At 35.6% G+C, this 22379-nt stretch overlaps 2 protein-coding genes across 5 annotated transcripts in view; both read right to left on the reverse strand.

Annotated features, from left to right (window-relative positions):
- The window catches only part of LOC128221785 (uncharacterized), a 52953-nt gene extending 32820 nt beyond the window's left edge, over positions 1–20133 (reverse strand). Inside the window, exon 1 of the mRNA XM_052930387.1 lies at positions 20050–20133. The gene's annotated coding sequence lies outside the window, so the exon portion shown is untranslated. The remainder of the gene's footprint in view (positions 1–20049) is intronic.
- On the reverse strand, positions 7565–14139 carry LOC128221027 (uncharacterized). 4 transcript variants are annotated; one of them, XR_008258871.1, is made up of 10 exons: positions 14038–14139; positions 13251–13568; positions 11858–12154; positions 11324–11629; positions 10905–11207; positions 10327–10644; positions 9572–9622; positions 9352–9368; positions 8691–8794; positions 8209–8334 (listed from the first exon to the last, which is right to left on the reverse strand). XR_008258871.1 is itself a non-coding variant. In XM_052929430.1 (8 exons), the coding sequence occupies exons 1-8, from the start codon at positions 14075–14077 to the stop codon at positions 8149–8151; spliced, it is 1872 nt and encodes a 623-aa protein (XP_052785390.1). In that variant the 5' UTR covers positions 14078–14139; the 3' UTR covers positions 7565–8148. The 4 variants fall into 4 exon arrangements, 1 of the variants encoding a protein (XP_052785390.1); XR_008258869.1 differs by having other exon boundaries at positions 8293–8334; positions 8691–9368; positions 9572–10064; XM_052929430.1 differs by lacking the exons at positions 9352–9368; positions 9572–9622 and having other exon boundaries at positions 7565–8334.
- Positions 20134–22379: the final 2246 nt, after the last annotated feature.

Below are 22379 nucleotides of genomic sequence, written 5' to 3' on the forward strand. Positions count from 1 at the left end.
TATAGTGAACCACCCTGTCAATCTAAACCCATACCACAACGGCCAGTCACTGCCTGTGGTTATACTTTACACTTAATACTTTTATATAAACCCTGTTTTATAGTGAACCACCCTGTCAATCTAAACCCATACCAAAACGGCCAGTCACTGCCTGTAGTTATACTTTATACCTAATACTTTTATATAAACCCTGTTTTATAGTGACTCACCCTGTCAATCTTAACCCATACAACAACGGCCAGTCATTGCCTGTTGTTATACTTTACACCTAATACTTTTATATAAACCCTGTTTTATAGTGAACCACCCTGTCAATCTATACCCATACCACAACGGCCAGTCACTGCCTGTTGTTATACTTTACACCTAATACTTTTATATAAACCCTGTTTTATAGTGAACCACCCTGTCAATCTAAACCCATACATCAACGGCCAGTCACTGCCTGTTGTTATACTTTACACCTAATACTTTTATATAAACCCTGTTTTATAGTGAACCACCCTGGCAATCTATACCCATACCACAACGGCCAGTCACCGCCTGTGGTTATACTTTATACCTTATACTTTTATATAAACCCTGTTTTATAGTGAACCACCCTGGCAATCTATACCCATACCACAACGGCCAGTCACCGCCTGTGGTTATACTTTATACCTTATACTTTTATATAAACCCTGTTTTATAGTGAACCACCCTGGCACTCTATACCCATACCACAACGGCCAGTCACCGCCTGTGGTTATACTTTATAGCTAATACTTTTATATAAACCCTGTTTTATAGTGAACCAACCTGTTAATATATACCCATACCACAACGGCCAGTCACTGCATGTGGTTATACTTTACACCTAATACTTTTATATAAACCCTGTTTTATAGTGAACCACCCTGTCAATCTATACCCGTTCCACAACGGCCAGTCACTGCCTGTGGTTATACTTTATACCTAATACTTTTATATAAACCCTGTTTTATAGTGAACCACCCTGTCAATCTATACCCATACAACAACGGCCAGTGACCGCCTGTGGTTATACTTTATACCTAATACTTTTATATAAACCCTGTTTGATAGTGAACCACCCTGGCAATCTATACCCATACCACAACGGCCAGTCACTGCCTGTGGTTATACTTTATACCTAATACTTTTATATAAACCCTGTTTTATAGTGAACCACCCTGGCAATCTATACCCATACCACAACGGCCAGTGACCGCCTGTGGTTATACTTTACACCTAATACTTTTATATTAACCCTGTTTTATAGTGAACCACCCTGTCAATCTATACCCATACCACAACGGCCAGTCACTGCCTGTGGTTATACTTTATACCTAATACTTTTATATAAACCCTGTTTTATAGTGAACCAACCTGGCAATATATACCCATACCACAACGGCCAGTGACCGCCTGTTGTTATACTTTATACCTAATACTTTTATATAAACCCTGTTTTATAGTGAACCACCCTGTCAATCTATACCCATACCACAACGGCCAGTCACTGCCTGTGGTTATACTTTACACCTAATACTTTTATATAAACCCTGTTTTATAGTGAACCAACCTGGCAATCTAAACCCATACCACAACGGACAGTCATTGCCTGTTGTTTTACTTTACACCTAATACTTTTATATAAACCCTGTTTTATAGTGAACCACCCTGTCAATCTATACCCATACAACAACGGCCAGTCATTGCCTGTAGTTATACTTTACACCTAATACTTTTATATAAACCCTGTTTTATAGTGAACCACCCTGGCAATCTATACCCATACAACAACGGCCAGTCATTGCCTGTGGTTATACTTTATACCTAATACTTTTATATAAACCCTGTTTTATAGTGAACCACCCTGGCAATCTATACCCATACCACAACGGCCAGTCACCGCCTGTGGTTATACTTTATACCTAATACTTTTATATAAACCCTGTTTTATAGTGACCCTGCCCTGGCAATCTATACCCATACCACAACGGCCAGTCACTGCCTGTGGTTATACTTTATACCTAATACTTTTATATAAACCCTGTTTTATAGTGAACCACCCTGTCAATCTATACCCATACCACAACGGCCAGTCACTGCCTGTGGTTATACTTTATACCTAATACTTTTATATAAACCCTGTTTTATAGTGAACCACCCTGTCAATATATACCCATGCGACAACGGCCAGTCACTGCCTGTGGTTATACTTTATACCTAATACTTTTATATAAACCCTGTTTTATAGTGAACCACACTGTCAATCTATACCCATACAACAACGGCCAGTGACCGCCTGTGGTTATACTTTATACCTAATACTTTTATATAAACCCTGTTTGATAGTGAACCACCCTGTCAATCTATACCCATACAACAACGGCCAGTCACTGCCTGTGGTTATACTTTATACCTAATACTTTTATATAAATCCTGTTTTATAGTGAACCACCCTGTCAATCTAAACCCATACAACAACGGCCAGTCACTGCCTGTTGTAATACTTTACACCTAATACTTTTATATAAACCCTGTTTTATAGTAAACCACCCTGGCAATATATACCCATACAACAACGGCCAGTCACTGCCTGTTGTTATACTTTATACCTAATACTTTTATATAAACCCTGTTTTATAGTGACCCACCCTGTCAATCTAAACCCATACCACAACGGCCAGTCACTGCCTGTGGTTATACTTTACACCTAATACTTTTATATAAACCCTGTTTGATAGTGAACCACCCTGGCAATCTATACCCGTACCACAACGGCCAGTCACTGCCTGTGGTTATACTTTATACCTAATACTTTTATATAAACCCTGTTTTATAGTGACCCACCCTGGCAATCTATACCCGTACCACAACGGCCGTCATTGCCTGTGGTTATACTCTATACCTAATACTTTTATATAAACCCTGTTTTATAGTGACCCACCCTGGCAATCTATACCCGTACCACAACGGCCAGTCACTGCCTGTGGTTATACTCTATACCTAATACTTTTATATAAACCCTGTTTTATAGTGAACCACCCTGGCAATCTATACCCATACCACAACGGCCAGTCACTGCCTGTGGTTATACTTTATACCTAATACTTTTATATAAACCCTGTTTTATAGTGAACCACCCTGGCAATCTATACCCATACCACAACGGCCAGTGACCGCCTGTTGTTATACTTTACACCTAATACTTTTATATAAACCCTGTTTTATAGTGAACCACCCTGTCAATCTATACCCATACAACAACGGCCAGTCATTGCCAGTGGTTATACTTTATACCTAATACTTTTATATAAACCCTGTTTTATAGTGATCCACCCTGTCAATCTATACCCATACCACCACGGCCAGTCACTGCCTGTGGTTATACTTTACACCTAATACTTTTATATAAACCCTGTTTTATAGTGAACCAACCTGGCAATCTAAACCCATACCACAACGGACAGTCATTGCCTGTTGTTTTACTTTACACCTAATACTTTTATATAAACCCTGTTTTATAGTGAACCACCCTGTCAATCTATACCCATACAACAACGGCCAGTCATTGCCTGTAGTTATACTTTATACCTAATACTTTTATATAAACCCTGTTTTATAGTGAACCACCCTGTCAATCTAAACCCATACCACAACGGCCAGTCATTGCCTGTGGTTATACTTTATACCTAATACTTTTATATAAACCCTGTTTTATAGTGAACCACCCTGTCAATCTATACCCATACCACAACGGCCAGTCATTGCCTGTACCTATACTTTATACCTAATACTTTTATATAAAACCTGTTGTATAGTGAACCACCCTGTCAATATATACCCATACCACCACGGCCAGTCACTGCCTGTGGTTATACTTTATACCTAATACTTTTATATAAACCCTGTTTTATAGTGAACCACCCTGGCAATCTATACCCATACCACAACGGCCAGTCACCGCCTGTGGTTATACTTTATACCTAATACTTTTATATAAACCCTGTTTTATAGTGAACCACCCTGGCAATCTATACCCATACCACAACGGCCAGTCATTGCCTGTGGTTATACTTTATACCTAATACTTTTATATAAACCCTGTTTTATAGTGAACCACCCTGGCAATCTATACCCATACCACAACGGCCAGTCATTGCCTGTGGTTATACTTTATACCTAATACTTTTATATAAACCCTGTTTTATAGTGAACCACCCTGACAAACTATACCCATACCACAACGGCCAGTCACTGCCTGTGGTTATACTCTATATCTAATACATTTATATAAACCCTGTTTTATAGTGAACCACCCTGGCAATCTATACCCATACCACAACGGCCAGTCACTGCCTGTGGTTATACTTTATACCTAATACTTTTATATAAACCCTGTTTTATAATGACCCTGCCCTGGCACTCTATACCCATACCACAACGGCCAGTCACCGCCTGTGGTTATACTTTATACCTAATACTTTTATATAAACCCTGTTTTATAGTGAACCACCCTGGCAATCTATACCCATACCACAACGGCCAGTCACCGCCTGTGGTTATACTTTATACCTAATACTTTTATATAAACCCTGTTTTATAGTGAACCACCCTGGCAATCTATACCCATACCACAACGGCCAGTCACCGCCTATGGTTATACTTTATACCTAATACTTTTATATAAACCCTGTTTTATAGTGAACCACCCTGGCAATCTATATCCATACCACAACGGCCAGTCACCGCCTGTGGTTATACTTTATACCTAATACTTTTATATAAACCCTGTTTTATAGTGACCCTGCCCTGGCAATCTATACCCATACCACAACGGCCAGTCACTGCCTGTGGTTATACTTTATACCTAATACTTTTATATAAACCCTGTTTTATAGTGACCCTGCCCTGGCACTCTATACCCATACCACAACGGCCAGTCACTGCCTGTGGTTATACTTTATACCTAATACTTTTATATAAACCCTGTTTTATAGTGAACCACCCTGGCAATCTATACCCATACCACAACGGCCAGTCACCGCCTGTAGTTATACTTTATACCTAATACTTTTATATAAACCCTGTTTTATAGTAAACCACCCTGACAAACTATACCCATACCACAACGACCAGTCATTGCCTGTGGTTATACATTATACCTTATACTTTTATATAAACCCTGTTTTATAGTGAACCTGCCCTGGCACTCTATACCCATACCACAACGGCCAGTCACTGCCTGTGGTTATACTTTATACCTAATACTTTTATATAAACCCTGTTTGATAGTGAACCACCCTGGCAATCTATACCCATACCACAACGGCCAGTCACCGCCTGTGGTTATACTTTATACCTAATACTTTTATATAAACCCTGTTTTATAGTCAACCACCCTGGCAATCTATACCCATACCACAACGGCCAGTCACCGCCTGTGGTTATACTTTATACCTAATACTTTTATATAAACCCTGTTTTATAGTGAACCACCCTGGCAATCTATACCCATACCACAACGACCAGTCACCGCCTGTGGTTATACTTTATACCTAATACTTTTATATAAACCCTGTTTTATAGTGAACCACCCTGGCAATCTATACCCATACCACAACGGCCAGTCACCGCCTGTGGTTATACTTTATACCTAATACTTTTATATAAACCCTGTTTTATAATGAACCACCCTGGCAATCTATACCCATACCACAACGACCAGTCACCGCCTGTGGTTATACTTTATACCTAATACTTTTATATAAACCCTGTTTTATAGTAAACCACCCTGGCAATCTATACCCATACCACAACGGCCAGTCATTGCCTGTGGTTATACTTTATACCTAATACTTTTATATAAACCCTGTTTTATAGTGAACCACCCTGACAAACTATACCCATACCACAACGACCAGTCATTGCCTGTGGTTATACTTTATACCTTATACTTTTATATAAACCCTGTTTTATAGTGAACCACCCTGGCAATCTATACCCATACCACAACGGTATGTTATCTTCGACGTTCGACCATGACCACGACCATTGCCATTACAGCAACTGTGCCGTCTTGGAACACGGTGCGTGGTGGTACAATGATTGTTACTATGCAAACTTAAATGGACATTACGACGTTCCTGGTATACCCACAATCCCTTAGGGATGACGTATGATGCATTTATGGGAACTGTAAGCTTAAAAGAAAGTAAGATGATGTTTAGATAGATCGTACACGTTGGTGCAACTAAAACACGAAAATGGGTTTCATGTATATTTCACTACCGTTCAATAAACTATTAATCGTTTGTTGATGTTTTCTGTTGTACGCTGGTATATTATTATCATTTTTTTATTTCATGGCTGTGACAATATTAAAGCGACGCGGATACGATAGATATAAATCGTGCACCTGTGTTGTAGTAACATTTTTATTTACAATCAAAGTTAACAAATATTGCTCGTTGGAAGTTTTTGTTTTATTATTATAGACATGTTCATTTGATTCTAGGTATTTTTCAGTTTTTAACACAAAAACATACAGCACCCTTTAACAGCAACATGGGTTAAAGGTACAAGTTTCCACTTCCTGATGCCACAATCCACTGAGTTTACAAAATACAACAAACACATAAATTATTGCTGCCATTGAATTTAAAATCAAAATGTCGCTTATCAATAAACGTTTTGGTAACCGCATCGAACCAGACACCGAGAACCTGAGTAGCTAGCTTAGACACAGGGGCAAACCGGTAAACGATACAACGTTAGTCAACTTGGGAAATGTGTATACCGGCTTAAGATACAACGTGAATTAAATTGAAAATCGGGGCAAACCGGTTAACGACAGCACGTGAGTTAAATTGGAAATCGGGGCAAACCGGGGCAAACCGGTTAACGAGAGCACGTGTATTAAACTGGAAATCCGGGCAAACCGGTTAACGACAGCACGTGTATTAAATTGCAATTCGGGGCAAACCGGTTAACGACAACACGTGTATTAAATTGAAAGTTAACGGTACAACGTGAGATTACATGGGAACGGGAGCTAACCTGACAATGAGATATCAAGATCAAACGTATCATATAATCGCACAATTAAACCTATAGATTTATACGGCCTGCAGCAACTTGATAAAATAACACCAAAAACAGCAGATTAACGTATTAAAACCTAAGTACTCAACGACATGATACAAACAGTTGCATTGAATAATAGTAAGTACTGGCAGATAAACAGTGCTGACTCCTCTATGGTACGGTACAACCAGAATGGACACCCGTCTAATACAAATCATCTTAGTATAATTTTGAATATTTGTTCACATATGTGTAATAAAGATATAATCATAGATAACTAATAGACATTCTCAAGAAATATGTATATTTATACACTCAAATGTGTAATAATAGTATGATCATTGTACAGCAAAATAGCGAAAAATAAAAACAATAACGAAAACATAATTTTATTTAATTTTATTCAGAAGTTAAGCAAGCAAGTAAGTAAGTAAGTAAGTAAGCAAGTGAGTACATTACTGATAATTAACATTTGACATATGCATTTAACATTGATATACTAAAATGATATTACGATGATTCGCACATGTTGAAAATACGTTCCGGTACCTGAAAATGGGGGCTACATTCTGTACACTACCTAAATCAGGTTTCTACATGTTGTTGATAGATACAGTGTGCCGTTCCTATTTTAGCTTAAACTGGATGGAAATTTAAGAAAATTACAAGTAAAAGTAACTAACTATATCGGATTAACGTATAGGCCCAAATATATAACGTTTTAAAGGATTGTGCATTATCGATAAAATCTGATCATTGTATCTTGCACAGGATATTAGAGGAGACTACATTTTCAAAAGGTATATAAATCAAATGGAACTACAGCAAAATAAAACTAACCAATAACAAAGCATGTTTGATGAAGGATGGTATAACAATGGTGTATAATATAAAGATCATTTGTACGATTACATAAAACATCAGTTTTTACTTAAAAAAATAACAATAATTTGCAATATATGTACAAGTGATTTTCTATAAAAGCATGCATTTGTTATGCAATATAGAAACAATACAATACGGCGTATATTTGGGGTATATGTTTTGGTATTTGATCTAGATCTTCGTTGATGCATTGTCGTACACAGGATCTTCTACAGCAGGTGTCTGTGTTGAGGAGAACTCAATGATAGTATAATCCGTCCGCGTATCATTTCTCCTTGACGGAATTCTGGCGTGAGCTTCCTGTAGAAAATTGAAGTCCAACTCGTCGTACGTTAGGCTGTCGTCATTACGTGGTTGCTGGAATATATAACATTGTGCTACGTTAACAAATGGCATAATTAGTACGTTTAAGTATTACCGATTACGGATCAAGTGGGAGAAGTATCCTTGTATGTTTAAACTTGCATGACAACATATTTTGTAGTATATCATGTTAAACCATGACCTTTGAAGATATGAATGTCCGTAACCTTATAACATATTGCACACTGCCTTACTGGTTTCAATCTTGAATGGTCACCATTATAGTTCAACTCAAAGAAGTTGGTTAACCTGCGCGCCTTACTTCATCTGGTAAAGCTACATAAAATGTTGTGTGACATTTACTTCACAGAAACATCTCTAAGTATACATTGCAAAGTTAAGTGAGTTACCTGTGTTTCAATCCTCTGTGTGACAGGCTGCCTCTGAACAACTGCATACTGGACACCTTGCGTTGTTATGTGTACCACGTCATCGTCCGCCGAGGTGTCTGTTTCTTAAGGTATCATAATTTATAAAGGTCCATTTGCAGGGATATAGTTTTAATACTAATATATAGAGAACAAAAACCAATAGTATAAAAGTAGATATGATTCCCAATGACTGTATTTCAAATTGTAAGAGGCTTTTGATAACTATTTTATCAATAATTATAGCTATAAAATATTACAAACCAAGAATTTTCAAGGATGATCTCCATAGATATTTTCACTTTATTTATTCAATTAGTTTAGGGATACATAAGCAACAATGTTCATTGTATCAAATCAAATACAATTGACAATTACATATTTAGATAAATAAATGTTAATTGAATTTTAATTTGGAAATGTTTATATTTTTAATTTGAAAGTTTCATGATTATGATGTTTATTTTTTCCCAAAAAGGATAACAAAGTTATACACAGGATAATTAGATATAGTGAATAACACTTATTCAACTGAACCAAAAGAAAGCAACATAAATATCCACATGAATACATGCTGGGATTTCAAAGGCCATGGAAAGGACCACGCATGTACGCATTAGTAACGTCTTAAATATATACATACCGCTGTGATTTTGAACACTGAAAAATACGCAAGTTATATCATTAGTTGTCATTGGTACTTATCCAGGTATGAGTTATATAAACGGAAATATCGTTAGAAGAATGTCTGTTTTACAGGAAATAATAAAGTTCATTATATATCGATAATTTAAGCATATCTAACTGTACAACACATATCTGAATTTCTCCATCACTTAACAAAAATTATAATTGATACATACATTTCATTTGTGATGATTGCGCTGACTTTCGCCGTTTATTTAATATACATCCTAAAAAAGAGTTTTGTTAATTTCAAACATTTAATCAACATTTGTTCCAGATAGTTTTATTCTAATTATCTATGTAGTGTCTGCTATAAAGATATTTTTATTGTGTTAGTTGTACAATTTGAAAATGAATAAATGTGTATGCCGTACTAATTGATCTTCGCACAATATATATGTTTATTCCCTTGCTGGCCCTTGTCCTTTCTATAAATCAGTATCTTAAATTGTGTAATGTTATTTATTATATCTTCTCCCGTATAATTCAGAGTTAACAGGCATTCCCCTGTTCTATTACAAGTCTTTATTACAGTTCTATTTTCATCTTCCCAGCAAAGCGCCCATTGCGATTTAGCATTGCAGCCATCCACAAGACATTTGACGCTCATTGTATTATTCGGACATAAATTAACAGGAGATGTCGTGTTCAAATTAAGAGTCGGACAATCTGAAATGTAGTGTAGAAATTGTTGAGAAACTAATTAAGCATAACGAATACAAACCTAATAGAAAACTATACCTTTTATACTATTTAAGGTTTCTTTAATCAAATCCCCGGTCAGTACATGTCTATAAAGCAGCTTGAATGAAAGATATGAAAGTTAAGACGTTTCGGAAAATAGATATTGTAGAAAAAGGTACATCCACATAGCAGTCTCGGTTGGAAAGTGTGAAAGAAATTTGACAAGTAAATAAAATCGAGTACGTACCTGAAATATATATTTTGTAGTCTTTATCTAAATGGGATGGGAAATGGTCACATTTTGTTGCACATGTAATTGTTCCCCCAGCCATGTCTTCAGTGACATTATAGAGCACATTGGATACAGAACGGTAACTCCCATTGTCACCATAAGTCCAGCTGTTGCTTTGAACGAATGTTATGTTATCGTTGTCGCTTGACCATTTAATCGTACAAGGCGGATTTGATTCATTAGTTTCACAAGACATGTTCAAGAAAAATTCAGAAAATTTGTTGCGATACTCATGTATTTTGTTTACGGATATGAAAAGGTCCGACGGCGGAACTGAAAACAGATTATGACAATCATAAAAATGAATAACAAAATGCTGCCGTTTTAAATTAAGAAGATACAAATACATATTGCTTTTTTCAATGATTAGCACTTAAATTGAGAACTATACTATTTCTTTTTAAATGATACAAACACACCAATAATACAAACATTAACCATAAGATATGTAATGCATTATTCCTTATCACATTTTACTTTTTTAACTTTTACTCATACGCTTGTTTTATAAAATCGCTTTTGGTTAATCTTACATTTCATATTGATATTTTGGCATATTGACACAGCTTTTAAACCATAGTTATCTTTGCTCTGCCTTGTGCAACACATTTCATTTGCATTCCACGATTTGTTAGTCTTTGCCGCCCTTGCTTGACTTGTAAAAGTATTAGAAGATGCATTGAATGAATCAGTTTGTTGAACTTCAGATAGCAAGACTGTGCCAACGTGAATTGCTATTGCCGGAGCTGGGATAGCATTGCGCACTTCACATACTGCTGTCGAGCTTTCGCCATCAAGGAATTCGGGAACTGTTAGCTCGGGCGGGCTTCCTTTCTCTAGAATTGAAACACAATATTTAAACAGCATTCAATGTCATGGCAGATGCAATACGTTTTACCTCAACTAAACAACTAATCATGCCTTGCTATTATGTATCTCCAAGTTTGCTTACCTACGTTACATAGAATGCCGCGCACTTCATTAGGTGTTTCAAGGGCTGCATTTGAAACTTGACACGTCACATTTCGTCTCGGCCGTCCAGCCATATGTTGATAAACGTTTTGGAACCGGTACAACCCTTCGTTCCCTTTGTTTTTATCAAGCACAAATGTATCATTGCCAAGTAAAAGTGCGACGTGTACGGGTTCGGTTCCATTGTCAGTTTTGCAATACATGTCAGAGCCAGCATAAACATAAATGCATTCTGTTGTGTTAAAGTCAGGGGGCATTGGACCGAGTATTGGGTTGCTCGGTCGCTCTGAAAAAGAACAGAACTCATTTGAATCATTTGGCATATTGTATATCATTTAACACTACAAATGAAAAGGTTTTGTACATGCTTATGCACCTATTATCACTATTTACTAACACTTATGTGGCTCGTGGTTATACTCAATAGAGTCGTTAGGAAGCGCTCATTTACATAACCAAAGAATAATATAAATAATAAAATGTTTGAATATTTGGTGAAGTACAATGATGGTACCCTGTATATAAACATGTACTGATTCCGTGGGTCCTCCTAGATTGCACTCTAAAGTGTATGTTCCCTTGTCTGTTTCATCAAAGTTGAATACCGTCAATTTGTAAAAGTATTCAGAAAGTTTGTCTTCTTCGTAAGAACCGTTTCGTAGCTGTATCACTTTGAAGTTTTTCTTCCATGTTCGTGTATTGTTATTTTGGCGCTGTATATAATGATCAGCTGGAAAATATCCCAGTTCGACGTTCGCGCCGCGTACAACTGGGCTTAACAGCACGAGAGCTCCACATTGTCCAACAATATCTGTTAATGAAACGAAATGATAAATTATACCTTATCGACTTATGTTTTTGTAATTTAAGGTTGTAATCATTTAAAATTTACTTCTAAAAAAGACAAACATATAATCTTAGGTGTTTTAGGAATACGGGCCCAGAAACAAATAATGTACAACAGAAACTACATGGAGAGGCCCAGTGCCTAAAAATAAACTTCCTTGAATGTGTAAATATACTTTTGAACACCATGGCCTCTCGCTTATATTACTACTATATTACTATTTAAGTCATCATTTCAGTCTAGCTATTAAGTGGTCAAAAATGCCCTTGAATTTATTTTCATATAGCTTCACTATGGTTACCGGCAGGTGTCAATTGCACATTTTAAGGATAAGTGGAACAGTCAATCGCTTAAATATTTGTTTCGGATGTCTCGATGACTTGAATAATATTAAGGTCCAGTCATTTGGTAATATCATACTGTGCATGATATTATCGAAGAGCAAGATACTTCGACCTTGTTTTCAATCAATCAGTCAAAAGAGTTTGGCTTAGCTCAATTATACTTCACGGATTTTTTTGATTCACAATTAATGGCTATAACCAGTAAGATTTTTAAAGAAGTATCATTTGATGTTGACACATTATGTCATTTAACTATCAGGTGAATTATAAAAGGTTTTGAATGACAAAGTGGAGTTTCAGGTCAAATTGGAAGTACATAAGGCTGATATGCGCCTTTGTCAAGAATTTCAAGGGATTCTAGAAAGATCTGCAAAGTGGTTAAATCTAAGAGTATGTAATTGGGGTTAAATCTGTGGGACTGTGGACCGAGTTTGAGGCTTCTGGTTAGGATGTGGATTTTACCTTTCTCTCCCTTGAGAGAATAAAAGCACTTGACCACAATAAAATAATATTTACGAACAATAAAACATGTATTATCGGACTTGGCCGTCATAAAATACGGTTTTACGGCTACGCTACAGGACATAAATTAGTGCTACAGTGCTATATCTTTAATGATGATGAAGCAAATGACCACAAACAGTTATTTTTAAACATAATACAACCCAAACAATACAAGCTGTGGTTATAGCCTAAAAACAGTATTTTATATTTACCTTTCATATTTAAAGATACCATGCTTGTTCCTATCGACGTGTTTGTTGAACATACTGCGTAGAAGTCAGCGTTCTCATATTCAATTGAAGCTATCCATTTAAAAAAGAATGACCCATCTTCCGAATATCTTTCAACTTTTGTCCCAGTCATTGTTTGGAATGTTGTGCTGCCATCCCTCATGCATCTCCATTCTACATCACATCCCCAAGGAAAGGAAGGGGTCATTTTCAGTGTAACCTCCCTGTTCACAAAAGCGGGACCTACCACAGATATCGTTCCATATTTGTTCCCAGCTCCACAGGCGTAGCCAAACAGACCTACAAAATAGGCTGCAAATAAATACATATCTCACCCTTTTTAACGCTATATGACAAGATATCTCAAATAGGTCAATTGACAGTAACATATTTCAGGTTTGAAGTGTTGTTACAATCCGATGATTAACGACAGAGAATATCACATCAGCTATAGCAATGAACGGTATGTTAATATCAAAACATGAACCTGCACAGATTCCGTGTTATCACATAATAAGAACAAAATCTTGAAACATAAATGAAATAAAGACAATATCCAGTAAAGTTTCTTTAACATGATCCTTATCTAAGTACTTTAATTGTTTTAAACAATTTCAAAGGCATTATCAAGAAAATGTTTTTCTTCTACTATCTTCTACAACTACTAAAACTGTTCTAAAACTCAACAATACAGATAAATGATTCTGAAATACGCAACAGCTACATAATTATGATATTCACAGAACGTCATTACAACGAAAATGCTTACCGAGATCAAATACCAGAGTAAACAGGCAGCACCTATCCATTACACTTGCGCGGTATCATGAACAAGGGCATTGATACATAGCGGTTGTTAGACATGTACCACTAGTTACATAATATGGAAACTGGTTGTCTCATCCTTTCAGTTAACAATAAGAGTCCAAAGTCCTCCATTCTTTCATAAACATTAAAATGACACATGTAACCACACAACGCAAAATCATTTAATGTCCGCTGAAAGTTTAGTAGCCCATATTGTGATGTAAAAGCAGTTGCCATTTCCTGTTCAAGTGAGCAGACAGGAATAAGCATTTGTTCTTATTACACACCCTGTATCTGCCGCGCATTCACCACCACCTCCCTCCGTTCTCTGATAAGGGCCAACAGCGAACGGAAATGATAATGATTATGAAATAAATGCATGTTTTCTTGTGTGCGTCTAATGACTTGACCGAGGTTCAGTCATATTCGGAGATTGACCGCTCATTATAATGTTATATTTTCAGAAGTGGTGTGTAACATTATTGATAATGTACAAATTATTTACATTTTACCTACTAAACTATATCATTATTATAAATTTAAAACTAATCTCTCACACAAGTGATACTGTATTGAAAGAGAAAAGTATTGTTGAAAGGGGATGTTGCTTTTTATAATTTGTTAAAACTTCAAATTGTATCAATGCATTATATTAACTCTCAATATATCTTATATGCTTAAATATACAGAAATACATAGGAATTAGTTCGAACATCTCACTTTATGTGCAGATATTCACTCCGCAATGTTGACCGTGTCAGTGGTGACTACAGGCAATGAATCGAAATGATAAAAAAATCGATTTGAAAACTAAGAACGCTTTGTAAACTCAATCTTATGTTAAATATTTCCTCAACAAGAGCATATAAGAAGCCGATGATATAAATTATATTTAAGAATTTTGCTGCAGCCTTAGTCTAAGGGGAATTGAAATTGTATTAAGGGAAACGAACACATTCATATTTACCTGATAAGGTCATTCAAGACTAACATTGATGCAGGCACTTATAACATCCCGCCAGTTTTATCACTGACCCTTCCTGTCAGTATAAAGTGATGTAGATACATCATTCAACGCCTACATTGCTCTAAGCAATTAAACCATCATGCCAGTTTTATCACTGATACAATACCTTTCCTGTCAGTATAAAGTGATGTAGATAAATCATTCAACGCCTACATTGCTCTAAGCAATTAAACCATCCCGCCAGTTTTATCACTGATACAATACCCTTCCTGTCAGTATAAAGTGATGTAGAGACATCATTCAACGCCTACATTGCTCTAAGCCATCAAACCATCCCGCCAGTTTTATCACTGACACAATACCCTTCCTGTCAGTACAAAGTGATGTAGATACATCATTCAAAGCCTACATTGGTGTTGGCACTTGAACCATACCGACAGTGTTATCACTGACACAATAACCTTCCTGTCAGTATAAAGTGATGTAGATACATCATTCAAAGCCTACATTGCTTTAAGCACTTAAACCATCCCGACAGTTTTATCACTGATACAATACCCAGCCTGTCATATATGATGTAGATACATCATTTAAAGCCTACAATGTTGGTGGCACTTAAACCATCCCGACAGTTTTATCACTGATACAATACCCAGCCTGTCATATATTATGAAGATACATCATTCAAAGCCTACATTGGTGGTGGCTTTCTCATGAAAGTGAGTACTTTATCAATTGCATAGTAGCTCTATCTCATGTAAAAACTTACTCTTGTACATGTTTGTGTACATATTAAATAAATTGTCAACTGCAGTTGAACTGTCAAAAGAGGAAAAAGACTTCCACGTTCAATAATGATATGACAAAAACTTCCTTTTCACTCCTGTTATGTGTCAATTTAAGTATAATAATGTTTCTGGCAACAATACTTCAAGCCCGTAGATGCAACGCCTTAGCTCATGATGCACGTTTGAAACTGACACCAATAGTTACACACAATGAAAACAATAAGGAAAACACGATTTTATTCAGAAAATAAGCAAGCAAGTAAGTATGTAGATTAATAATTAATTAATCTGACATATGCATTTAACATTTATATACTATCATATTATTACGATGATTCCCATCTGTTGACAATACATTCAGACCCTATGGGCTGATGTTTTGCTCTCATAAAAAGATATACATCTTTGATTTTCCCCCAACTTTCAAATGCGGTAGCAAACACCCGAGCAAATAAAAAGTCGTTTTTGCATAAACATGCAGGCAACCGAACTACGTTGCTCAATATGTCTGTTAAACAAACATTCAAAAAGGGTCAAACTAAAATATAACGATAAAAATATTAGGGTAGGCTTAGTTCTTTAAAGCAATTTGGTCCTACTAATATCCATATATAACGATTTAAAGGACTGTGCGTGATCGATAAAACATGTTTTGTATCCTGCAGATAATATTAGAGGAGACTTAGATTTTAAAAGCTATTTGATTTCGATAATTATGCCTTTCTCAAAAAGGTTATACAATTATGAGCATCCTACATATAAAACAGTGCTGCGTAAATATCAAAATAAATCATATGGAACAAAAGCAATATAAAACTAACCAATAACAAAGCAATTTGTGAAAAAAATGGTATCGCAAGGGTGTACAAGAAAACATAATTTCTTGACTTAAACAATTTAATAAAAATTTACAATATTTTTACAAGGAATTTTCTAAAATACCATGCATATGGAATACAATATAGAAACAATACAATACGGCAGTATATTTGGGTTATATGTTTTGGTCTTTGATCTAGATCTTCGCTGATGCATTGTCGTACACATGATCTTCTACAGCAGGTTTCTGTGTTGAGAGAAACTCAATGTCAGCATACTCCGTCCTCGACGGAACTCTGGCGTGCGCTTCCTGTAGGAAATTGATGTCCAACTCGGCGTACGTTAGGCTATCGTCATTATGTGGTTGCTGGAATATATAACAATGTACTAAGTAAACAAATGATATGATTAGTAAGTATAAGTATAACCGGTTACGGATCTCGTTGAAAGAGTATCCTTGTATGTTTAAACTTGCATGGCATCATATTTGGTAGTTTATCATGTTAAACTTTGAAAATATGAATATCCGTCACCTTATGACGTTTCTGTTTTCAATTTGGGTAATTCTCCATAACGGTGAAACTCAAAGACCTGCACGTCTTACTTCCTCTGGTTAAGCTACTTTGAAGTGTTTGTGTGACATTAGCATCACAGTAATTATCTCTATGGATACCTCGAAAAGTTCAATGAGTTACCTGTGTTTCAATCCTCTGTGTGCCAGGCTGCCTCTGTACGACTGCATACCGGACACGTTCCGTTGATATGTGTATCACGTCATTTTCCGACGAGTTGTCTTTAAGGCATTATTAATTGTTATTATTTATAAAGGTCCATTTGGAGAAATATAGGTAATACTACCAGTATAAAGAGACAAAGCACCAATAATGTACAACTGGATATGATTCCCAATGATTGTATTTCAAAGTGTAAGTGGCTTTTGATAACTAATTGCTAATCAATCAATCAATTTGTTTCAAACCCAGAATGTGCCAGGATACAAATTATATGTAAAGTGTAAGATTTTATAAAGATGTTCACTTTATTTATTCAATTCTTTTAGTGATATGAAATCAGCATTAATTAATTAAAAGGTTTCATGATTATTATATTTATTTTATTCCCGAAATCGATATTAAAGTTTCATACGGGATATATAGATACTAGTATTACACTTGTTTAAACAAAAACAAATAAAAAGATCCACCTGTGTACATGATGGGAGTTTCAAAGGGCAAGAAATGAACCAACGCAAATACGTATTAGTAAACTCATTAAAAACAAACTTACCGCTGTGATTTTCAACACTGAAAAAGAACGCAACAATTATTTCATTACTTTTTATTCGTTCTTATGCTTACTTGTAAGACATATATCAACACAAATATCGTTAGACAAAGTTATGTTTAAGCGGAAGAACTGTACTTAATAAATTTCATAATACATCATCAATTTAAGCATATCTAACTGCGCAACAAATATCTGAAGTTCTCCATAAAAAAAATCAAAGATATAATTAATACATACATTTCAACTGTGTTGATTGCGTTGACCTTTAGCCGTTTAAGAAATATATATCCTGAAACAGATATTCGTAGATTTTAAACAAATATTCTACATTTTTTCCAAATAGTTTTGTTTGAAGTGTCTATGTAGATAGTATTTTTATTTTGTGATAGTTTTACAATTTGAAAAGATGTATAAAACTGCATGTTTATAATAAATATTTTTCGAACAAACATTTATATTCCCTTGTTGGCTCTTGTATTTTCATAAATCAGTCGTAAAACCTACCGTCAAATATTGTACTGTTAAACGGACTGTTGTATTTATTCTAAATCGAACAATACAATTTGAATAAAGAGTTTGTTTACGGCAGTGAATCTTCTTAAAACTGCACGTTCTGACTTATTTGCAGAAACTAACGTTGCACTACATTGGAAAAAATCCTTACTTTCAATTGCAAACACGATGCAGAGTCCACAGAAAACACCTGTTGCAATTAGAAGATTCGTGACAGGAATTCGAAATATTGAAGAAAACGTCTGAACGTCATTGTCCTGGCATTTCTTTCCTGCAGTATTATATTTCATATCATAAATATAAATCGAAGACATTAAAAAAAATATTATTATAATGTAATCAATAAACAACTGATATTTACAAACCATTTGAGCTTAAAACAAACAAGGAAATTCTCAGATGCTCATCACGTTTCAGAAGATAGATCCTGTGGAAAAAAGGGTACATGGACATAGAGGTCTCGGTTTGAGAGTTTTAACGAAATTTGACATTTAAATAAAATCGAGTACGTACCTGAAAAATTTATTTTATAGTCTTTATTTGAATTTGATGGGAAATAGTCACATTTTGTTGCGCATGATATTGTTCCCTCAGCCATGTCCTCAGTGACAGTGTACAGCACGTTGGATACAGAACGGTAATTCCCATTTTCACCATTCGTCAAGTAGTTGCTATGAACGATTGTTATATTATCGTTGTCGCTTGACCATTCAATTCTGCAAGGCGAATATGATTCAAACGTTTCACAAGAAATGTTTAAGAAACATACAGAAACATTGTTGTTGTACTCGTGTATTTTATTTGCAGTTATGGAAAGGGAGGAACTGAAAACAGAATATGAAAAGCTGAAACATTCAGTAAAAAACAATGTTACCGTTTTAAGTTTTTAAAACTCAAAACTACATCGTATATTTTTCAACTTACACGCACACACGCACAGGCACACGCAAACGCACCCACGCGCACGAACGCACACACACACACACACACGCACACACACACGCACACACACACACACACACACACACACCAATAATACAAACATTTACCATGGGAAGTAAAGCTGTATTAAATGTGTTATTTCTTATCACATTTTTCCTTGTTTAGCTTTTACAAATACACTTGTTTTTAGCATTTTTTTTAGTTAAACTTACATTTCATACCTATATTTTTGCATGTTGACACACTTTTTAAACCAAGATAATCTTTGGTTTGCCTCGTGCAACACATTTTATTTCCATTATACGATTTGTTAGTCTTTTTCACCTTTGCTCGACTTGTAAAAGTATTAGAAGATGTATTAAAAGAATCAGTTTGTTTAACATTAGCTAGCAATACTGTGCCAACGTGTATTTCTATTGCCGGAGCTGGGAAAGCATTGCTGACTTCACATACTGCTGTCGAGCTTTCTTCATCAACGAATTCGGGAACTGTTAGCTCGGGCGGGCTTCCCTCATCTTGAATTGAAACACAATGATTAAACATCATTAATTAATTGACGATTAAACAGTATTCATTGTTATACCAGATACAATACGTTTAACCTTCAGTAAACAACTAGCCATAGCTTGTCATCATGCGTCTCCTCATGTTTACTTACCCACGTTACATAGAATGCCGTGCACTTCGTAAGGTGTGTCAATGGCTGCATTTGAAACTAGGCATGTCACATTCCGTCTCGACAGTCCAGCCATATGTTGATGAACGTTATGGAACTTGTACAACCCTTTGTTCTCTTTGCTTTCAGTAAGAACAAATGAATCATGGCCAAACAAAAGTAAGACCTGCACGGGTTCGGTCCCATTTTGAGTTTTGCAATACACGTCAGAGCCAGTATAAACATAAAGGCATTCTGTTGTGTTAACCTTAGGGAACACTGGACCAAGTACTGGGTAACTCGGTCGTTCTAAAAACAAAACAAAAATCATTTGGCATATTACATTATATTTAAAACTACAAATGAAAATGTTGTTTACATTGCTGCTTATGCACTTATTATCATGATCATGAATAATCCTCCTAACGCTTATACGGCTCGTGGTTATATTCAATACAATCGTAAAAAAGCGCATATCAATTTAATCATAAAATGATTTAAAAAATAGAGATAGCAAAGAGTTGTAAAATTGGTATTCGAGTACTCGGACAATCTTCCGATCAGGTACTCGGGTATTCGATTACTCGGATAACTTGAATTGGTATTAGGGAAAGACAAGTTCGTGTATGCATGTATCGTTCATGAAAATAATAAAAATACAAGTTTGTTAAGTTGTTTACTCTACGAAATAATATTGACAATAACAGTTTTTCATACTGAAATATTGTTGTTTACCTCATTAATATTCATTATTCCTGAATTAAGATATCCACCACTCAATTGTCATTGCAAAAATAGGCCCATTCAGGAATCATCGTATGTAACGGTCGTTACTAATTCGCTCGTCAAAGTCCATAATTTGGTGAAAACTTTCTAATTGGTAAACAATACAATTCTGTAGGACATGTTCCGCTATCAAAACTTCGTTAATTGATATCAGTGTTATTTGCAAATTAGGGCCCTTTGTTTCTCTCACAACAACTGTCAATTAATTTATTAGGGTCATTTGCTTACACAGCGGGGATTAGAGGGACCGTAAATTTTCTCCCCGGAAACGCCAGATCTGATACTTAAGTCTGTAAATCGTGTATTTGGTGAATTTAATAAAAAAAAAATTGAGTATCCGAGTATTGATTTGGTACTCAGGCACTCGGATGATTAATCGAGTACTCGACTACTCGGGTACTCGTTGCCATCCCTAATAAATAATAAAAGTCACACTATGCAGTGAAGTACAATAAAGGTACCTTGAATATAAAGTTGCACTAATTCCATGACATATACCTAATTGCACTCTAAAATATACTTTCCTTCATCTTCTTCATCGAAGTTGAATACCGTTAATTTGTAAACATATTCAGAAACTTTGTGTTCTTCGTAAGAACCGTTTTGTAATTGTATCACTTGGTCATTTCTCTTCCATGTTGGTCTAGCAATTGTTTGTTGCTGTATATAATAGTCAGACGGAAAAAATCCAAGTTTGACGTTTGCACCGCGAACAACCGGGCTTAAAAGCACGAGGGCTCCACAGTGTCCAACAATGTCTGTAAATTATATGAACTGATTTATCAGACTTAATCAACTAATATGTTGTTTTTTTCATTTTAAGCTTGTGATTATTTAAGAATCACTTTCATATACTTCCCCAAAAAGCTGAAAGTAATTTGTGTATTGGAATACGGACCCGGAACCAAATAGTACTAGAACAGAACTACATCGACAAGCCCAGTGCCAACAACCCTACCCTAATTGCGTATGGATCCTTTTAAACACCATGGCCTCTAGCTAATACATTTCTGTTTAGGTCATCATTTGATCTGGCTTTTAAGTAGTCAAAAATGTCTAAGCATTTATTTTCATATAGCTCCACTATGGTTACCGGCAGGTGTCAATTTTACTTTCTGAGGATAGCTGGAACAGTCAATCGCTTAAGCAACTGTTTTGAACGTATTAATGAGTGGAATACTATTAAGGTCTAGTCATTTGGAAATACCTTGATATTATCGAAGATCAAGATATTTCGACCTTGTGTTCAAATAATCAGTTAAAAGAGTTTGGCTTCGCTCGATTATACGTCACGGCTATTTTGATTCACAATTGGTGGCTATAACCAGCAAGATTCTTTAAGAAGAATCATTTAATGTTGACACATCATTAAACTTTCAGGTGAATTTAAAAAAGCGTTTGAATTTCAAAAGAGAGTTTCAGAACAAATTGGAAGTATCTAAGGCTGATATTGGCCTTTATTGAGCAATTCAAGGGATTCTAGAAATATTCTAGAATGTTGGTTAAAATCTGAGAGTATGTAATGGGTTTTAATTTGATGGTCTATG

This window comes from Mya arenaria, chromosome 16 (genome assembly GCF_026914265.1).
Source record: "Mya arenaria isolate MELC-2E11 chromosome 16, ASM2691426v1".
Lineage (NCBI taxonomy): Eukaryota > Metazoa > Mollusca > Bivalvia > Myida > Myidae > Mya > Mya arenaria.